The sequence below is a fragment of the Melospiza georgiana genome, chromosome 2, assembly GCF_028018845.1.
Source record: "Melospiza georgiana isolate bMelGeo1 chromosome 2, bMelGeo1.pri, whole genome shotgun sequence".
Lineage (NCBI taxonomy): Eukaryota > Metazoa > Chordata > Aves > Passeriformes > Passerellidae > Melospiza > Melospiza georgiana.
The window spans coordinates 30,317,088-30,339,597 of record NC_080431.1 but is presented as its reverse complement, the minus strand read 5'-3'; the positions used below and the strand labels follow the sequence as shown (position 1 = coordinate 30,339,597).

The window sequence follows — 22,510 nt, the reverse complement described above, 5'->3', positions numbered from 1 at the left end:
TTTCCCATAGGCTTATTTCTGTGCATATAATGTACACTGATTAGGAACACCTACTATAGTACTGTGATTTATCCACAGCTGTTGTGAGTTGATGCAACTGCAACTGTACAATTTATTTTCCTCATCAGAATGTTGTTGCAATGGCATTAACACTGGAAGTGATGTAACTTCTATCAAGTGTTTGTGTTTACAGAATCCAGAAATGGCATTTGCAAATATTTTTCCTGGACATTAATAAGCTGTGCAATTTTTTGAGACACTTTTGAATTGTACCTGTGATTATTAAAATCAGTTGTAGAAGATGTGTTGAATCATTTAAAAGAGCGTTTACCTCTTCACTATTCTGATTTGGTAACACTCTATACTCTAATTGTTTAGTTTTATAAGCATCCTAACTTAAAAAGGTCTTTTCCTTGAAAAAAAAAAAATCAGAGGAAAACCAAATGGCATTTTAGAAGACTTTATTGAAGAATGGTACCATTTTAAAGGGCATTTTCTACCAATTAAGTTTTGAGACCAGAAATTGCCTTCTGGTTTTTCCATTACATTGACCTCCAAGTGGAAAAATGTTTTAAGAATGCCACTTTTGCTCACCATTGCTGGTCTTTAATTTCTGTTGGAATCCACACATTTTCATACAAGTAAATTTCTCACAAGTTAGTTGCTGACATGAGCAAAAAATCCCAAGGATTTGTGGGACTTGTTAGAAGGTAGAACAGGGTAAGAAAACAGTTTAACATGAAAGCATGCAGCACACTGAGTAAATGATACACTTAATGTCTAACAACAGATGTAGAAACTTGCTATTGTGAGAGCCATGAGAGATAGCTAAATGAGAAACTGACTTTCAAAAATAAGTATATCTCACTGTACTTAGTCAAACTTCTTAAAAAAGAGCCTCTTTCTTTCCTTGGTTAGAAGTGGCCCCAGTCTTCACAGGAAAATGAACATAACAGCCACTCTAAGCAGCTAAGGGGGAAGTGTTTGTGGCATCATGAGAAGAATAAATGGTTTTGCTTTTGCTGGTATTAAACAGGACAGGAATTCAATGAGACTGACTAAGGAGTTTGGCTAACTTTGATGGGCTGTATTTTGTATTGCTGGGATTGCTTTTTGATCTGCTACTAACATTGTCGTTGAAGTCTGGGAGCAAATTTGTGACATGATGAGGCGTGATACAAGAGAGATCTGTTTACAAATCCATTTGCATCTTTTGCTGCATTGCCTGAGTGCTCTGGCTTTTCATTATGTCAGAAAGTTTTTTGGTGGGTTTTTTTTGCTTGTTTGGTTTTGGTTTTCTTTGTGTGTGGTTTACACTGTGAAAAAAACAGCTTTACACTTCAACGGCACTTGAATGCTCCATCACGGCTAAGATTAGGCTTAGAAACACAGCTAAGATTAGGCTTTTTGTTGATATGGATAATTTCTGTCTGTCTTTATTTGTGTGGATGATCTTTAGATTTCAGCCTTCTCAGAAATAAAATATGTGCCATCTCTGACACACTAATGAAACTCATAGTTTCTATAATCTGCAGTCATTGGGCAATGTCTCTTAAATGTTTACAGGCACATGTCAGTGTGGCAGGTGCCAATGTGCTAACTCAGAAGAAAATGGACTGGTATATGGCAAATTTTGTGAATGTGATGACAGAGAATGCATTGATGATGAAACAGGAGAGATTTGTACAGGTATGTATCTTAATGAGCGCAAGAAAAGTGATGATTAATACAGGCTATTATTTAACTGCATGGTTCTACAAAATATCTTTACTGAATTTATGGCTTAAAATAAAAGTACCTCCATTTGCAAGACTTCACACTGCAGATTCTAAGTGCAAATTTCAGATGTAAAAATGAGCGAACCATAAGGTTAAAGAATGAATAAATCCTGTGACATTCTCCTCTTTTTGGAAGAACTGCAAAGAGAATTGTACAAGATAAATCACTAAGGTAATTCATAGCTTAGTGTGTCTGTCTTCAGTAGAATATATATGAAGAATGTGAATGCTTTGTGACACAGATAAGAGAGAGCAGAATGGAGAACATATAGAAAAAAAAAACCAAAACAAAAACAAAAAACAACAAAAACAAACAAAAAAAAAAAAACCAAACCAGAACATAGATTATTAGGAATTTTGTCAAGGAAGCAAAAATTAAAAATATCAGGAATAAATGTAGGATGATAACTCAGAATCAGGAAGATAAGAAGAGAAAGGAATGAATAATGAATTTCATCTGTGATAGGAAAGGCATAAAAATAAGATGAAATTAACTCTGCTGATAGACAGAAAAGCAACCAAAATTCAAACTGTTCTTTCATGTCATTATAAGTCAGGAACCTGCAACCAAGTATTGTGCAATACACACCATTTATGGCATTATAATGCTGTTGCCTGTGTTGAGAAGGAGGCTTGTCTTTGAGCTGGAAGGTGCTACAAACATTGCTCAAGCTACACACGTGCAGATTGTGTCCATATGCCCACAAGAGTGTTCCAGTCTGCTCCTAGGCTATTCATATCTGGTGGTAGTGCTTCCTGTGCATGTGTGTGTGTGTCTGAAAAGAGAGAGTACTTGTGGCAAATCTTTCTCTGTCTTTTCCTTCCACAGACAACAAAATAAATTCTATTTGTTTAAGGGCCTTTGAAGGCGAAAAGAACTTTTTTTTTTTTAATCCTGGGATTAAGTAGGGATTTTAAATGAGAGTATGCAGAATGGTCCTCTGAAGTCCAGATTCGGGAGCTCTTAGATTAGTAAGAATTGCAACTTAATTTAAAAGCTTTATTACTTAATTTAAAAGCTTTATGCTGTGAAGCACATGGCACACCGGCACACCTTAGCAGATGAAAATATTCTGGAGCTGGTTTCACCCAGACTTGAATGATGCAGTCATCTTTTTTGGGATATGTATGTATTGTTAAATGAACATCTGAAAGATTAATTTTGAAAATAATTTTCCTTAATGAACTGGTTTAGCCATGTTCAAAAATCTTCTTGACAGAGGGGAAGAAGAAGGGAAGCTATATACAACATGTTGGTGTGTAATAAATCAAGATGTCTTTACTGCAACTAGTTGAGGAGTCAAGAACACATAATGTGTTATTAGACATGCCAAGTATGTGTCCCACCTTGATGTGTAAAGCTGTACTTAAATTTTAATTATTACGGTCTTAAAATTTGTCCATAAAGTAAAAAAAAAAAAATAAACTAAGAGTATAAAAATTATGTTGTCAGTTAGTGTTTATTGATTAGATTTAATCTATGGTTAAAGGAAAGCTGGCTCTAAAATAGTGGGGAAAAGTGTAGTTTAGATATCTTTTGTCTGATTTTATGTATTCATACATGGACTATAAATTGTTTCTATTCTAGCGGTAAAAGTTTTTAAAAGAAAAGATCAAAACAGTGAAATTGTTAATGCCTTTTAAAAACTTGCCTCTTTCTCACTGTACAAAATTTGTTTTGGCTTAAGGCCATGGAAAGTGTTACTGTGGAAACTGTTACTGTGAGGCTGGTTGGCATGGAGATAAATGTGAATTCCAGTGTGACATCACCCCCTGGGAGATCAAGAAGAGATGCACATCCCCAGATGGCAAAATCTGCAGCAACAGAGGTGTGTAATTTGCATGGACCTTCTAGAGATGTTTATATAGTTGGCTTTTATTTCACTCTGTGCATTCTGTACAGTGGGACATAGATTGTGTTTGCTGAGAGTTTCTACTTGTTCTCACCTATTTCAGCTCTGGATATACACTTCCAACTGGCTAGTTACCTGTGTTTAGGTATAAACTTACACATATTCACATCTACTTCTTGATTAAGTAAACTCAAGTTGTTCTCATTCTTTATTTTTGTAATAAGACTGAGCAGGATAATTTGTTATTTAGTGCATATTTGTTTTGGTAAGAGACCTGCCTTGCAAAATAAATATTACCAGATCTTTGACTTTAAACAGATTGGTGCTGTAAGGTCACGGAACTGTATGTCAATTCACTCTTAAAGAAGACTTAAGACCCACAATGGAATGGGGAAAGTGAAAACACAAAGCATTTAATTTCCACTACAATTAAAAAAACACCTGTGAAGTGTTCAGTAACAATGCTGTGGAATGTATGGACTTCACACAGTTTTTCTAACTACATAAGGTTTTATCTGCACACAGTTTTGGAATTTGAATTTTAATTTATACTTCTGTCTAATTTTGCCATTTTGGGAAAAAAAAAACCCACAAAATAAGGTTGCTTTGCACTAGCTGCTGTGACCAAGGAGTTAAAAAAATAGCATGTTCTTTTGGCAATAAACCCGAATAATTATAGTAGTACATAAGCAAGAGTCACATAGATACTTCTCTTAAAAGCATCTCTGCTGGCAAAACCTGCTGTATTGTGAACATCCAATCATCCTGAGAGCATTTAGAAACCTCTCTTCTTGTAATTAGGCTCAAATTGAAAGTTTGGCTGAAATACAGAGATCATGTAGGTTCATTTAGTCTCGAGACTTCAGCATAAAATTTTCGTGTAGTTCTGGAAAAAATAGGTATCAAAGTGTCATCATATCAGTTGCTTTCTTTGCACTGAGAAAGTAATTTCTTGGCAAAGAATTTCTCGTCAAAGCAAGCTTTTAATCAAATTTGAAATTTTAATGTGTGATTATTTCTTTAAACTGGCATTGCAATAGGAGAAATTATGTGAATAGCATAGCTGATGCTCTGAGTAGCTGCAACCTCCAATGCAAAGGTACATTTGTGTGATGCTTTCATACCTTTAGCCTCTCATTTAGTTGTGATTTTATCTTCATAAGAGTTTCGTAGGCTTCTGACAATGTGAAGTTGCTTTCCAGCAAAGTATTTCTGCTCCATTTAGTCCTACTTACCCAGTTTTCTGTGTTTATACATCTTGTGATATAAGTACAGTTCATCTTGCCAGTCTTGAGCCTTCTAAAAATCAAATATTGAGGCTAACCTTGCTACCCACCCTCCTTCAGTGCTAAGATGTTTTTATCTTTTCCCCTGCAATACTAGCCAAACAGTTTTAGACCACATGTGAAAATTTAGATTTTTAAACTTTGATGAGATTATGTTCTGCATTCTGACATCCAGGACAGCTGATCTAAATTAATTTGAAATTGTTTCTGGGAGGATTAATCACTCTCCAGAGGCATTTCCTGGTTTGGTTGGTTGATTGGATGGTTTTTCTCTTCTTTAGTAATGCCACTAAATTGTGAAAGTACAAAAAATTAGGCACAAGTTTCTTGAGGGCTGTCTCAGGGTTCTTAGCATTATATAGGGCTGTAGCTCTTTCTGCTCAAGTCATGCATGCTGGGTTGTGTAAACCTTCTCCTTTTATTAGAGAACATGCCCATATCTAAGTGTACTGTTTAGTCATCCTGTCCTGTTGTCCTCAAACACATTATATTGTTTAGAGTAACCTAAATACAATGACAAATGTGTTGGCAGAGTAGCAGAAGGTGAAGCCACCCTGCAAGAAATGAACTGCATGCATTCAGTAAGGTCAGGCTGTTTTTATGAGCCTGTTAGCATCTCAAAAAATGCAGTGAGTGTGTTGCCCTAAAGCATATTTGGATTTCTGAATAAGGAAAGTTGTTGTTGTTGATTGGGGGTTTTTGCTAAGATTTTCCTAAATAAGCAGGGTTCATATTCTCTGCATATTAGTAAAATATGCAAATTTTTTTTCTGTTATTCACATTTCTTCTTATTGTAAGCAACAGGGTGTGGCCCTGAATATTGACTTGGGAAAGTGGAGGAATATTCTTTCATGTAGATCTGTGCTGCTGTTCTTCTTAGGTAAAGAATGACTTCCTAGACATTTTCAGCTGTGTTAATTTGGATTCTTTTGTAGTTTAAATGTTTATGCTTTAACAACCATTAATTATCCCTTGTGCCCAAGCCCAAGTCATTTAAACAGAATTGATTTTTATTGTCATTACTGACAGGGCAAATTACTGTTGATGTCAAAGATGTACAACTGTTCTGTGAGCTACATTTCTTGTTGACTCCTAGCAAGGCTCGACAGCAAAAGGGAAACATGAAGAGGAAGCCAATTTTTTTGTTTAAAGTATTGCTACTAAATAACCATAGAAGGTTTCAAATTATAGAAGATGAGCACACACTCAAGATTATCACTTGCAGCTTTGAAATTGCATTTCTGTGAGCGCTGAAAATTCACAAGTGTAAATTCCTGTAATCAAAGTGCTGTTACTCTAAATTACACAGTTAATCTTCTATCTCTGCCTTTTTTGGGTTTTTTTTATTGTATTTTTTTTTTACATTTTTAGGCACATGTGTATGTGGGGAATGTACATGCCATGATGTGGACCCGACTGGTGACTGGGGCGATATTCATGGAGATACTTGTGAGTGTGATGAAAGAAACTGCAAAGCAGTGTATGATAGATATTCTGATGACTTCTGTTCAGGTAAGGTTTGTGTGTAAAGGGGACTTAGGTGTAGTTTTACAAAATACCTTCCAACTGGTCTGATCTTCCTCTTCCCTAGTGCTCCAACTCTCATTTTCCTATTTCAAAATATACCAAGCTAGGGGAGCAGGAGGGGGCTTTTTAAATTAAAGACATAATAATGTATTTTTTCTCCGTGCCATGTAACAAAATTCTGTAAAAATTAGATTATTTTAGGAAGAATCTTTTAGTTTCTTCTAATATCCTTGTGTTCAGTGTAACCTAAAATGAATTGGATAATGGTTGAAAATTTAAAATATAGGTGTATCCCTTTTTGGGAAAATTTGAGTTTGAAAGTTCATCAGATCAGACTGTGTTTGTTATTTCATTTTGTATGACAGAGAGATAGATGAAAATCAAGAAGAAGAAATTCAAGGAAGAGTAACTAAATGAGTCAGTGAAAAACAGCCCCCTGAGAATACAAATTGACATGAGACCAAGTAGAGCATCAATACTTGAAAAATATGCATATGTGGCCCAGCTGCACTTCTGTAGCTGTAGCTCAGACTGTACATCTTAGACACATCCATCTTCCTTTTTCTTCTACTTGGACTTAAGAGCATTATATTCAAAACAGTTTACATCTGTCCAGCCATCCATCCATCCAACCATGGGTTTGCTGTTTAGATGTTCCATGTATCAGCTAACAAAGGCTGAGATTCTGAGAGAGACCTTGCACGCAATTTTCTGTGGATACTAATAATGATACTAATACTAGGCAGGAGAGAAGGACTTTGTTCAACACACAGCATGCAATTTGTACACACAGGAATTCTGCAAAAGCAAATGGATGTGATTTCAAAGGGACTTTACAGATTGGAGGTTGTCAGCTTCAATGCATCCTGTAGAAATCTGGTCTGGCCTAATTAATAACAGGAAGAATGCAGTCACATCAAGGACAATAATGATGTGGTATAATTTCATCCTATTCCTACAGTGAGATGTGTCCCACAGAAAGATGATTGGAGTTGTCTGTAAAAGAGAAAGAAAGCTGAAACCAGCGTGATACATAAAATGTTTAGCCTTTTCTTTGCCTGTTTAAAAAGTGAAAAGTTTCACAACAGTTGTGGGGCTTTTTTGTGGTTTTTTTTTTTTTTTTTTTTTTTTTTTTTGTGATTGTTTTGTTTTGTTTTTAATAAATTTAGGGAATCACTAGCTAATAAAATGGGGGGAAAAGAAGCTTTTCCAAAAACCTTCAGTGACTTAATTTACTAGTTACTGTTCAACCACTTGCAGATACTATATGTTTATTTAAGGGTTTATTTAATGAATAGACTGGAATGATGTAGAGCTGTGTGCAGTCACAAAGTCATGAGAGCCGCAGAAAGATTGAGTAGGTTGTCAGTTTTTGAATGTATCACTGTGTTGCTGTCAGGGATTTTAGCACACAGGGACTGATCAAAATATCAGCATCAGCTAAGGAATGCAAAGCTAGAAATCAACGAGGTAAATGCATTCTGTAGTTAATGGTGAACACAAGAGTTTCAAACCTAATTAAATTAAATCAAACCTTGTCATCTACAACTAATGCTGTGAAACTGAAAAAGTCATGCTTGAACTCCCCTTTCCTGGACAATATTGCCTTTGCAGCTGCTGCTGCCCAGCATGGTAATGGCTGTAAGAAAGCAGAGAATAAGGAAGTACAGACAGTTACAAATGAGATTGGGTCACTTTCTTGAAGTGACTAAAACTCTAGTATGATTTTGTTTTTCCATCTCCTCATCAAATTTTAGTACTAATTATTTTTATCCATTTCCTTTCCATTATGTTTTAGAAAACCCTAATTTAGTCTTAGCTGGCCATCCAAGTATACTTTCCTAAAATAGATTTGCAAAAAAATCCATTTGCACATGAAGCAGTGTTAACAATATCTTCTAGTCCTGCTGTTTCGTCCTGTTTCAGAAATAGAAAAGATTCATAAGTTTTAATTTTGGTTTATTGTGGTAGTCAGGCAGAAGCTGCAATTAAATCAAAGATTTAGTAGAGGAATTGCAGTGGGACAGATGTTTTAATTGCTTATATGTAATAAATATTTATTGCACGAAGTGTACATACATTAGGTGTATCTGAAAAATAACCTCATTGTTGCTTACAATTATTTGTAAATTGATTTGGGACGAATCCAAGAGTGATTAGTTAGATTAGGGGAAATAATCCATCTCTCTTAAAACCTTAATCAAAAAGAGATTATACAAAATTTTCTTGTCTTGTTCTGTCTATCTAATAGGTAGAGACAGGGAACCACTTTGTCCTGAGTAGCATGGAGAAATTATAGGAAATCCTGTTTTCGTGTAAAGAGCTTCACTGTGACTGTATTAAATTCTATGTTTATTCAATAAAATAAAATGACAGGAATTGACAGCCCTGATGTGAGGATTTAACATCACATGAGGGCAGCTGCCTGCAGAAGCTTCATATGGCTTGAGGTGACTTTATTACTCAGTATATCATACTGACTATTGGATGCCTTCTTTTAACACCTCAAGTGCCATTCAGAATGTTCCTGAATTATTGTCTTTCAGAAGTCTTCTTGACATTAAAGTGATCATCTTCATTTAAAGAGATAATAACTCTCATGAATTGACACAGAAAGAAAACATGCTTCCATTAAGAAAATTTGTCTGGTCACACATTTCATTAGTTCCTTTGCTGTGGCTTTAACAAAGAAACTATTGTATGAAAGTACCTAATCCTCCCATAAGTATCTCTCTGGGTCAGGGATCATAAATCCAATTCATAACCTGTCTGCAGGTACACATGAAAGCAAAGGAAAGAATTATGGGATCAGAGAATGGTTTGTGTTGGAAGAAACCTTAAAAATCATCTGGTTTCAACCACTGCCAGGGACTCCTTCTCTGCAGGGACACCCTCCAGTAGACTGGGTTCCTCAAATCCCCATCCAGGCATCCCTTGAATATTTCCAGGGGTGGGCATCCACAGCTTCTCTAAGCAGCTTGTTCCAGAGCCTCACCATCCCCACAGTAAAGAATTTATTCCTTGTATTCTAATCTAAACTCATCCTCTAAACCAGAGGAAGCCTGTAATGCTTTTCACGGAAAACATCTAATGTAAAGAAAAGTTATTTTGTGCAATTAATAAGACTTGCATTTTGGGAAGTAATCTGATGACTCCTAGAATGACTGCTTCCTCCAATTTTCTCCTTGTGAGCTAATAAACAAATATGCTTTATAAATTGGTACTAAAGGGCACATATGGTTAAAAAGAGATATAAACCTCTGTTACTATGGTTTTCAAGAAGAACATGGATAGAAAAATGGACATTGGAGCAATGCTTTGGTCCTGTGTCCAATGAATGACGACTGTGTGAAAATTGTGAGAGACCTAAACTGCTGTCTGAGCTCATGAAAATAGATATTTGATTTTATGACAAGGAATATTTTTTTGCTGATTCTCAGACTTTTCTTAGGAACATTTTACATTGCCAGAATCTCAATGCTTTTTGCAAAGAGCATAAAGAGATAGAACGACAATTATCTTTTTTTTTTAGTTTTTCTTGAGAAAAGCTCAAGAAAAATTCCATATGTTTGCTTTTATATGAAGGAAATATATGTGCAGGGAATAGTCTCAGACATGCTGTAAGATACCAAACAACACATCTAATTGTCCTACTGAAATGAGAATGGCCAATATTTCAAAACTTTATTATTTTTCACTGTTTAGTAGCAGACACTGGTTTGAGGCTTGGAATTTATGAGACAATGGTTGTCTCTAGTGGATCATGTTGATTGCAAGTAGATAAAGGATGGTATTGATATATTTCTTCGGGAATATGCTGCAACCATGGTAGAAAACAACATAAAAGTAAATTCAATATTGCCTTATGACATTCCACATTTCCAAATCGTGGTAAAATGTGTATATTTAATCTCTATTCCACCCTTTTGCATTAGATCACGTGCTGAGTGGCTAAACATCCCTTAAGGAAAAAAACAGAAAGGGGAATATGGCTCAAATGGAATGGTAGACAGTGCTATTTTCAGAAAAAAAAAGTAGGTATAATGGATTGGTTGTATTTTTTGCTAGTCTCATTACTGAATGAAGCCCCAACTGTGATAAAGTTCATCCAATTAAGAGTTTTTTATACCTCATCAGAATGGAGGTTAATCTTGAATTGTATTCATTATAAAGGTCATGGACAGTGTAATTGTGGAAGATGTGACTGTAAAGAAGGATGGACTGGGAAAAAGTGTGAACATCCACATTCGTGTCCAATGTCAGTTGAAGAAAGTGCTAAGAAATGTCAAGGAAATTCCAATTTACCTTGCTCTGGAAGAGGTAAGCACATTTCTGGAAGAATTTTCATGCCCTTTAAATGTACTTCCATTAAAAGAATTTTTATATATGCCCAGCATTACTAGTAATGAAAAATGTGTGCCTTCTTAGCTTACTGTTCATGAATCACACCTGTATAACTTGTGATTTAGGAGGAGGGAGGAGAAGAATACAGAGGTCACCTATTTTTCCTGCTTTGCGTTTTATTTCACATGTCTTAACATTTATTTTGGAGGTTTTCAAGGGTGCTTTGAAAATTGCCATAGCTAAGTCTTTAATAACGATACATTAAAAATATGGATTTAGTCTGCACATTTTTTGACAAAAGCAGCATGAGATTTTCAGCCTGTGTAAAATGTCATGGCACCATTGTGATAAAGATTGTTTGGATTTACTCTGACTAACAAACTCCCATTAAGTGCAGGACTGACTTCTATAAAATACCGTCGTGCTTCAGCACAGTTTGCTAGTTGGCTGTTGGCTTTTCATTTGAAAGCATTTCTTTGTGACACTGTAGCCTTTTTAAGAGCTTTGACTAAAAATATACACTAAGTCATGCACACACATAAAAGATACATTGCAAGCAATTTTTCTCAGAAGGAAAAGGACCTGCTAATTTTCCTCTGTCACTGTGTGAAATGTGGTTTTCTGCAGAGAAAAGTAAATACAAGACAGAATATTTCCAGAACTGGTAATTGAATTTGTTATGAATTTATGTATTTTCTGGGAAAGGCCTAAAGCTTCTCTTGAATTACTGCATTTGACCCTTAATGTCAGTTCATTTGTGATTTATTCTTTCACTAATACTATCTAACATAGTCAGAAATTGTAGGCTGTTCACCCAAGTTATCTCTGTGATAATTGCACTATTTCACCCTGTAATTGTATAGCAGCTCATTTACTTCCTAAATGTAGCATTAGGAGTATCTTAACAGAACTATGTATTAACAGACAGTTGCTTGCTCTTTTCTTAACTAAGCTGCAGTTTTCCAGTTAATTGTCTCTCTCTTTTCCTGCTAAAATTTTACAAGAGACTTTTTTGCTACAAGTTAGTTGGAGAATGGGCATCTGTAGAGAATTAACTGCATTTTATTTTTCATGCTTGCAGGAATGATAGCTAAAAGAAAGGAGCATTGACTTTTGATTTCTTTTTTTATTTTTTTAATACTGGTTCATTTTTTTTCTTGTCCTTATGGATGTTGAATGTCTCTTCTTTCATCTGCTTCCCGAAAAGTTGTGTATCTTGAGAGCTTGGTGTCAGTTCTATGATTTAGTTGCATTGTCCTCTGTGAAGACAGAGGAAGAACAAAAATCATAAAAACAAGTTTAATTGGAATAAATATATGATATTGAATTTTTAAAATTAAGTATAATAAGAGTAAATGTAAAGATTTTAACATTAATGATGACAATTCTACCCTTTTGGCCTTCTGCATAAACACCTAATGATGCTGGCAGTGTTCTGCTGTTGAGATCCTGGCAGTGAAATAGGTAATTTTCAGGTGAAATAATTTGAGTGACCTGTTGGTCAAAATTTTCAAAAGCAGTGTCTGTAGGAAAAAAAGGCTTAATTGATAGTGGCTTTCAATGAACTTTGACTTCCAAACAAGAAGAGATAACTAAGGTGTTCAAGGAGTGCGAAAGGCTCATATGCAGATGGTGGACATAATATGATAGACAGCTGCTGTATTGAAGGAACAAGTCATTCTGCAATTCCAGACTTGAAAAAAAAATTCCCCATGAAAACTTCCATTTAAAAATGGAAAGCAGTATCTTGTTTTAGTTCTATGAACAATTTTGTTTAAGACATTGGGAAGATGTTTTGGTCTACTCATCTTTGTTTTACTAGACAGTGTAATTTTTTTACCCTGGACTCCTTGAATTTCCCTTTTTTCCATGATACTTTGAATAAAAGAAAAGTGTAAGAACATTTCTGAACTGCTGAAGTAGGGGTTAGTTCCTATGAAAAATTGTCATTGGACTTGCATAGTTAAATTTGGTGCCATTTGGAAATCCCACTACCTGTCATGGGAAGAAGTGTGATACGAGCAGATGAATCAAAATAAGGTTTTCCAATCAAACACAATTGATTTCAAGTCTTCAGGAGTGGGAAACGCCATAGAATTGTAAAAATATCCCCAATTTTTCTGATGTCCTTAGAGAGGATTGTGTGATGAGGAGAGTCTGAAAAGGAAAAGGAGATTTTTATCTTTTCCCTTTGAAAATGATGGTACAACAACAGTTATCCTTGCCCAGGTCAGTAATCCACTGTACTGCCAAAGTAGTCGAGTACTTAATGTCCTTATTTAGTGGGATTTTTTGGTAAGGCAGTTCCTGTATGGAATAGAATACACAACAGAATTCTCAGAGATGCAGGTGCATGACTTTATGATTTTGCCATGTATTGTTTCCTTAAAGAATGTTTTCTGTTCATCTGTACCTTTTGTTTTTAGATTTAGATACTTTTGTTGTTTAGAGCAATGGGAGCTAAGAGAATTGGCACATCCCACCCAGATTTTGAGAATCCCATATTCCCTTAACTATCAGTCATGTATCTCAGCAAGAGAAAATAAGATATAGAAAAGAAAGAACAGGGAAAGAAAATGGGGGTTTGTAACATTTAATGTATCAGGAGTATATAAAAGTTGTATTAAAAATTATAGAGAACTGAAAAGAGGTTAGGAGGAACACAATTAGGTAATCACTTTCTATAAAATGCAATAAATTATGATTTCTCACTCTATATTTTGCTCTTCTGAGGGTCGATGAAATGACCTTTGTTTTCAGACTGTAATTCCCTTCCTGATTTCCCCACTCACAAGAATAGCAAGCTGTTTCATGGGTGCTGCTCAGCGTGTGGGGATATTAGAGAGGCTGCCAGAAAAGTATTACACTGTAGTCTTATATTTCTTAGCTGCTCCAGTGGGTGAAGGAGAGAGAAAGCTTCTATTGACATGCTGAGTAGCAAAGGGAAATGTCTACATGCTGAAATGGTGTTGTAAAGGCAGGGCAATTATAAATTCTCTTTATTACATCAATCAGGTTGTCTATATCATGTACGAGACTATGTATTAGGTGAGAGAAGATTACAAGAAAATTTTGGGAATAAAAACCTATTAAGTACTTTCCAAAAATTACTTTCCCTGCAAAAGTCTTTTGAGGGTGAGGAGTGATTCTAGGCATCATCATTCATATAAAATGAAGAATTCCTTCTTATACTCTTATTCTCAAGAGTGTTGCTTTTTTTTTTTTAACTTGTTCCGTTACTTTTAGCTTAGATGTAAAACTTTCACTTTTTTCACAGTGAAATCTGTTACTTTTAAGAACACACTGTACATGAAGACCAGTGTCAGACATAAAGGAAAAGACATACCAAGAAATCATTATGGTTTGAAATAAAGAGGTACTATATTTTTGTCAGGATTAAGGGAAAAGACAAACCATTTTCTCTTTAAAATGCACATCACTCACTTGAGTTTTCCCTTCAGGTACAAAGCAGATTTAAAAATAGTTTTAATAAAAAAGCCTTTAGGAAGAGAATTGAAAATAAAAAGAGTAGGTTTTGAGAATAATAGATGAGAGGGTTTTTTTAAAAAAAATAATCTTGTTTTCCTCACTTACCCTTGGTGAATGCAGCCATTCCATGGCAGATTTACAAAGCCAGATAACTGAAAAATATTCTTATTGGTATTTTAGCATTTAAATATCTTCTCTAAAATTGCTTTTATTTATTTGTCACATGGAGAAAATGAAACTATTTCTTTAGTGGTGAAATTCCTCCTTACACTTATGCTCTAGCATGGGCTAACTGAATAATGAAGGGATTTTTTGATTCTTTACATGAAAGATTTCTGTTGTTCTTGAAAAGACCCCTAAGCCCCATTTTCAAAATAATAAATCATTCATTCAAAAATTGTGTGTCATTTTGAAAGTTTACCAACAGCAATACCTTTGTCCTTTTTTCTCTATTTAAAATTATTAGATTTTGGTTATCTTAGTGGAAGAGCAACAGTGTTCAATACATTCTTAAAGATGCCTTGTGGTGAGCTAAGACAGTGACTCAGTCCCTTGTGTTCTGTAATGCTAGATACCCTCTCCTGAAGTCTGAAAGCAAAGGTCAGTGATGACTCCACAGAGCAGAGCCATTGGCCAGTGCTTGCTGCAAAGAATAAATCCTTTTCTGGAGCATCTCCTGTGTCTTTTTGTATGATACACAGTTTGTGCTGCTCTCAAACATCTCATTGCATACAAATTGTTGTATCAACTGTGGTAGATTCCAGTTGATACAAAATGGAGAATATAAACAGAAGGAAAGAGAAACCCACATGCGATAATCCTATCTGTGCAGTGATGAGAGTGGATGGAACCTAGATAAATAAAATGTGCTAAATAGCTGCCTAAAACCAGGTATAACTCTACAACTGTCTTCTGACCTTTGCGAAGTCTTATATGGCTCATGGAAAAGATGACAAATTCTCAGCTTGTGAATAATTTTGGGCTGGACCATTAACTGCTATAGCTTCATATAAACCTTTGAATGACATCATTCAATATATATTCAAGATTTTAAAATATATACAAACTGTAATGTGGAAACCTGGTCTTTTCACCTCTACAACAGGGAAGTCCCTACAGCTGGGTATGATGCCTTAAAAGGGTAGAAAGGCTGCTGGTGGTGGCATGTGTCACATCATGAGAACTTGTTCTGCCCCATTACCACTGGAACCTCATTGAGTATAGTTTTATAATGTTACAGTTCTGGTTCTTTTGTTCTAAGTGCAGTTATTAGTTAAGGACTTTGGGGTCTCCCTCTAGTATGACATTGCCAAAATTGATAAACAAAAGAAATTTCCTGTTTCTATTAGACACTTGCAGAAACACATTGCTTCTGAAGCTTATGGCTTGTTGACTCAGTAAGGAGAGATGATAGTGGAAGTTGCTATTTGAATAATTCACTGTACTTGCTACATGACAGGATGGGGTCAGAGCAGAAAAGTGTAAACAATCCTAAGGTAAAATCTAGGTTACTACCCCTGCTACTAGCTCTTTACTGCAGCCCCTTATTATGCAAATTGTGCTGTTTAATTGAAGTGTAAATTACTCTAATGTACATCATCTCTGAATTTGGCATGCTGTTTCCATTCATTTTGCATGACCCCTGCATTCTGAAGGAGGTCTTAATTAAAGCACTATAGTCGACAGCCTGGCAGCAAGTAGCATTATTAGCTGGAGTAACAAGAACAGAACACAAATTCAAGTCATGTGTCACATCTCTAGCTTTCATCTCATCAACTTTGAGATCGAGCTCTTCTACATCTGTGTGCTTCAAGCAGAGAGGCACTCTTGCTGTGCTATTACTTTAATGCTGAATGAGCTGGTGTAACAGCATTTGTCATACAATTTGGAATACTCTTATATGCTGGACTGGCACTTTGCACTCCACTTGTTGTCCGTTGAAGTCTAAGGAAAAAATAGAAATAAATAGTTGGATCCCACTCCTTTTACATTTGTATATCAATAGTTTAGATCACTGATTTTAAACAGCTTCTCTGATTCAGGCTCTGTTTGAGCCTTTCTCTCTAAATTGAAGGAGGATCTTCTGGAAGCTGTCTTTGTTAGGAAAGCTTCCAAATTTTTTTTTTTTCCTTTTTTTTTTTTTTTTTAAATCAGAAAGTGCTCAGGAGCTCATCACTTCAGTTTTTCTCTGTAGAGAAAGGTACTTGTTTGTGACCCATCTATAGATTTGCTTGTTGTTTTTACCTTATACTGTTGTATTTTTTGGAGACATCAAGTAGGGACAGAGGAACTAAAGGAAGAACATTTAATTTTTTTGGTGAACACTTACTGGCAGTGCTTATAATTCAGTAGTAAAAAAATGGTTCCTGAAGTACTTTGTGTCTGCATAGACGCTTTCTTAATCTGTTCTGGAAGAAGCAGGGTGTGTTGGAAGGTGTCTATCTCTGAGATGCAGGTGATATTACAAGTGTGTGGTAATTCTGTAATAATAGAATTTTTTACTGTTCTGAATTTTCTCACTTGTTTCCATGGTAAGAATTTTGAGAAGCAGTAAAGAATTGATAATTTATCTGGTTTAGGATAATACTTAGGAATAAAGGCTATGGGGTAAAAGACCAGTATAAAAAAGGAATCTTTAAACCATGGCATCAGTGGCTGGTAGAGTAACAACCACAGATGCCAGCTCACCAACATTAATTTAGCATGCTCTTTTTCAATATAGAGTGTTTTCATTAAAATGTATTTCATTTTATTCTCACCAGTAAATGAGGTAGTAGAGGACAAAAAAAATTCTGATGTTTAAATGGAATATTCAGGAGGCCGGATCAATTATTTACATATGATATATCTGATTATTCATCTGTGATATATTAATATGTAATTACTTATTATGAGTGTGGTAGGTGTCTGCTACAGACCACCTGATCAAGAAAAGATTTAAAAGAAGCTTTGCAGTCTTAGAGCTGGAGAAAGCCTCAAGGTTGGAGGTCTTGCTAATCAGAACCCAGTTTACATGGGTTTTTTTCCAACCATATGCCTACTGGAGTTTGTTTGGAAGCACTTGTTTAGGTAAGGTTAATCTGAAGCGTAAGAATGGTTAGGGTAGAAATGACAAAAAATCTATAACATAGCAGTCTTAACTGCTCAAGTGTTTTTCTGATGGCTGTAAGCACTGACCACTGACAATATGAAAAATATCTCTTATTTTCTCAGTCAGTGCCTCTGAAATGCTACCACCTCTGGACACTTTGCAAACTTCTTCTTGTGTGTGATGTCTTCCTCATTCTTGCTCTCTTGATCATAATTCTTTCTCCAACAAGGACCTCTTTCATCTGTGAAATGACATCTGTGAATGAAGACATCTGTGAGAGACCTTGAAGGCCAGGACTGCCTTTCTGACAGCTAGCTATCTGCTGTGCATAGTGTCTTCCATATCCCAGTCTTGATTAATTTTCTTTACCTTTATTTCCCCATTTCAATTGGACTGACTCTCATTTGCTACTCTAAAAATCATTATTCAATGGTTGTTAGTGAATCTTTGACGTAGTCGGCCTTTTTTTTTGAGGCACCCGTGTTTTTTTCAAATTGAACTTGATTTCTTTAGCAGAGTGGGGAACATAATGCAGATTGCAAACCGAGGGGGGGAAATCATATTCACCTATTTATTTAATAATATTTACCTATTTCTTGTATAATACAAAACTCTCAATATTGAAATTGTTATCCAGAAAAACAGTGTGTGAGAAATAATAGTTTTGCCTAATACTGTGTGTGAATTCGGGTTAAATTTTTAGTGCTTGTTGTATTTGTATTCTAGTGGGATTTATAAATGTAGATGATTACTATGTTTTAGAAGAATTCACCTATATATTAATATATATTTACCTATATATTAATATTTGTAGTAGATCACTATCCTAAATTAACAAGCCAAATTATGCTGTTTACAACTGAAAGAACATGGTTAGGATTAAAATGTTCAGAAATAAGTGGATTCTTGTAAGTGCTACACTTTGCTACAGGCTGGCAATTTTAGAATGTTTTCCAGTAGAGGATTGCTGTAATTATCATAATTGCTATTACCTAATCAAAGACTGGACTGACACTCATTTATGCTAGACTTCCTCTAAATCTACATTCTGCTCTGTCTCTTTCATTTGATTAGATAGTGAGCTGCAGATAGACACACAACACATCAAGGCCTCTGATGGATGGTGTATGCTTGTAAGAGCCAAGAAAACAAATATATTATTGTCAAGGCTGGACAGAGAAACTGCATGCTCTTAAGCACTAAATCCTGACAGTCAGAGATTTGAAGTTTCTTTTGTTTCTGCTGAAGGATGAATAACATACATGAAATACATTTGCTTTTTATATAATAAACTGATTTTAAGGAGGTAGAATGTAAGCTATGCATTCCAGTCAGTGAAGATATAACAAATTAAAATTTATAATAATTTTTAACGTAGCTTAGATTTTTGCTGCTCCAAATTGTCATCCTATTTTGGTTCACTTCAGAAAGCGATGTCTGACCAGAAGTCAGGGTTTATGAATGTCTTGAGTACTTTCAGAGATACAGGAATCATTCACACTGACGAAAAAATTATTCATTGCAATGTGCAAGGGTAATTTTAAGAATGAATGCTTTTGTAATGCATACAACATGAGACATAGATGCTAGTTAATTTTGCATTTGTGCAAGTGACATAGCTATTTAAAATGGAAGTACCTTTAAGTACCTTCTCTCTTGACTTTGGTATATCAAGTGTTCTTAGTTAAATCACAGTAAGAGGAGATATTCCAAAAGAATCTCTGCTGGAAAAAAGAAGCAATTGAGATGTGTGCATGTGCTTATGCAAGAGCTGATTAGATTTCACTCACAGCTTGTTCACTAGGACAAATATCTCCTGCAAAGTCATGAAGTTGTACGATGTAGCAAAAACTGAGATTGTTTGTATTGTCCAAAATATTTACTCATCACCATAAGAAATGTATGTATATTGAAATAGTAGTGTATGAGTCAACTCGCATTTGGAAATGCACTTGTGTGTGCACAGCAGAGTCAAGTCGTCATGGTAAATAGATGCTAGCTATTGCAAACACAGAAGAATGTTCTGGGTGAGGTTCATCTTAAATTTAACTAGACATAAAAATATGATACTTCAGCCTTTGATTTTGGTGGAATGATTGTATTTCTAAATCAGAAATTATTTTCCCATTTCTTCTATATTTCTGTGTTACTACAATATGAATTGTCATAATTCATAATTTGTCCTACTGTCCTGAAAAGAATTACTATCAGGCTAACCTTTAGATGCCTGCATTTGGGTTCTATGAATCATTGTAATTTACCAAATTATTTACCCCGAATGTAATGTCTTACTACAGTATAAATAAAGGTAATAGAAGTCTGCTGGAGCAAGGAACCTCTGCTGTTGATATGCAGATAAAAGTCCTTTTCCTGAATACTTGTCATTTTAGAGTGTTTTGAGCTGCCTTGGCAGTGACATCTTTACTAGTAAGTTAAATAGTTCTGTGGATCACCCCAAGGCACTGAAACATGCTTGTCTAAAGCTGGATTGATAGAGCAGCCACTGGGCCACTTTTGCCCTGTGCTAGCTAGGATTCTCTCCAAATAATTCCTGATAGCAGGTCAGGAATTGATGAGGAATAGTGACTGGTCCCAGCAGGCAGTCTGGATGAGGCTGCCTTCATGGAAGATGCTTTGATAGTACAGATGCCATTTCTTCCATGCCAGCTGGCCTCAGTGCCAGGGAACTGTCCCAGACCAATTTAATTCACGAGTAAAGAGACATCTGTCAAATACTGAGGTTATTCTCATGAAGATTGAATTTCTTTCTGCACTGAGGTTGGTGTGGTAGCTAGGAGGCCTTCAGGAAAAGATGACAGAAAGGAGTTTCCAGTGCACAATGTCAAGGATCCACCGTTTACTCTGAACCTGTTATCTGCTCAGCACCTTCAACACAGCAATTTGTGTAAAATAAATTGATCAGTTCTGATCCAAAATTGTTTTTGTAAAGTATGATAGATGATTAATAGGCTCCTAGGCTGATTGAGTAATTTGATTCCTGCCTTACTTTGTGCTTATGAAAATTTTTACTTAAAATACCTGAAAGATCCTAAAAATTCAAATAAAACCAATTTTTAAGCTCAAAACTGTTAAGAATTGCAAACATTCAGACTGTTGGTGAATACCATGTCACGTTTTTCTAGAATCTGCTTTTGGAAAGGAAGTCTGGACTTGATAGAATAATTTTGGAGGTCCAACATTCTGTGGGAAAAATGAAACACCACCCTTTGTCTTAACTAGATTTAAACCTGACAAGGTTCTAACCTAATCAATGCTTACTTGCTTATCTGTTTCATGATTTCTTGTTTGAGGAGTTCTCTATTTTTCTGCAAGTATTTTGCTATGATTTACTTATGTTACAAAATGACCCATGGTAACTGCACATCAGTAGTGTATTTGAAGCACGTAGGAAAAAAGATTAAAAATTTCTTTATATTTTATTTGGAAGAAAGGTAATAAAAAGCTAAGCCAACTTTATTTTTCTGATAGTCAAAAATAGACTTGCATGTTTATATCAATAGTTATTTTCTGCTTTATTAAATTCCAAAGTGCTGTTTGCCAACTTTGCATGAAGCACTGACTGGTACATTAGAGATACAGGTATTTCTAAGAGTCAGAACACTATAAAGGTAATTTATTAAGTAATTTAATCTAATTGTCAAAGTATGTAGGGTTTCCTATTAAGAAAAAAAGTCCATATTTCTTTAAACAAACTTTTAGAAGTTAATACATTTAGCAAATGCTGAATTCAAATCAACTGAATTTGATATTTAAGCTGAACTTCTACTATATTACTTTCAGAGGCTGCTTTTTTGGTGTGAGCCTACATAGTGATCAATATATGATTTATGAGGGAAAAGAGCCCAGTAGCTTGCAAAAGCATCTTTTTTTCTGATAAAATTAAAAAGTAAATGTTGTAAGTTGCTGTAAAGTAAAATGTCTGCAAAAGTATGTTCTTTAGAGTTTTGGAAGTCCATCAAATACCTATTTATAAAACTCAGGAACATTTTCTTGTGGAAAGTGCTTTAATGTATTTTGTTCCCTGTGATTTTATAAGCATTTGTATCCTTGCCTTGCACAGAAAAACTGAAATGAAAGCATAAGCCCCCTGAGAGAGAGATATGGAATTGTTTGCCTACTTTTACATGCTTTTAGAGATGTTTGTATATTGTGAGATCTGAGTACAGACTGGACTAAATATTTTAAATGGAAGCAAGGAACATGAAGAGAAGTGCAGCTGGGGGAAATATTGGCTTTTGATCTCTCATTGAGAGTTTTTGCAGTTATCAGTGAATAGTGGGAAGTATCAGTAAAAAATAAAAGCCTAAATACCTTTAAAATATTTGTGGGATAGAAGTCTAAACATTTATATGAAATCTTGGGCAATAACACTACAGTAGACTTGTTTTCTGGAATTTATGTTTAGAGAAAAATTGTGCAAAGTTCAGAGACAGTTCAAAGTCAGGAAAAGTCAGGCTAAAAGCTAATCTCCATACTGAGAAATTGCTAAGAAAAGTTCTTCCCAGTCAAAATCTTTGTCCCAGAATTTGTGGTTCTCTTTCTGAGCCAGGGTTTCACAAGAAATAACTAGAAATTGCTGTAATACATTATGTCATTTTGTTTCCTGAGTGCCACTAATGCACTTCTTTTACAGGAACTGCTGAAGTTTTTCTAGTAGGCCTGTGGGTTCAAATGCTCTGCCCTTTCCTTGCCACCTTCATTTGTCGAGTGCTCAGAATACTTTCAGGAGACAGCTTTGTCAGTTCTGTTAGAAAAATTATTTTATGGCATACTTGAAGTCAGATATTTGTCCATGTCTTTGTTCTTTTTAGTTTGTCATCTTAATCACACTTCACAAAGCCAATAAAGAAAGACATGACCCAAAAAATAAGTGCTTCTGATTAAATCATACTTTCAGTAAAATTTACTGTTACCTCAGCTCTCCAATTCTAAAATTTAAAGCATAGTGTTGGGTAAAACCAAGCAAAACAACTTTCTTGCATTACACAGCTTTTCAGAGCAACAGATAAATACCAGATTCAAGAAGCTGCTGTTTCATAAACATTATAATCTTTGATGAATCTGGTCCCTCTGAGACGCAGAAGTAGAGAGGGATGGGAAAATCAGATAGTAACCATTACT

General features: G+C 35.2%; 1 protein-coding gene across 1 annotated transcript in view; it reads left to right on the top strand.

Annotated features, from left to right (window-relative positions):
• The window catches only part of ITGBL1 (integrin subunit beta like 1), a 124,868-nt gene that overhangs the window by 54,398 nt on the left and 47,960 nt on the right, over window positions 1-22,510 (top strand). Inside the window, exons 4-7 of the mRNA XM_058042826.1 lie at window positions 1,567-1,689; window positions 3,467-3,607; window positions 6,289-6,429; window positions 10,618-10,764. Of these exons, the coding sequence (XP_057898809.1) occupies window positions 1,567-1,689; window positions 3,467-3,607; window positions 6,289-6,429; window positions 10,618-10,764 (552 nt within the window). The remainder of the gene's footprint in view (window positions 1-1,566; window positions 1,690-3,466; window positions 3,608-6,288; window positions 6,430-10,617; window positions 10,765-22,510) is intronic.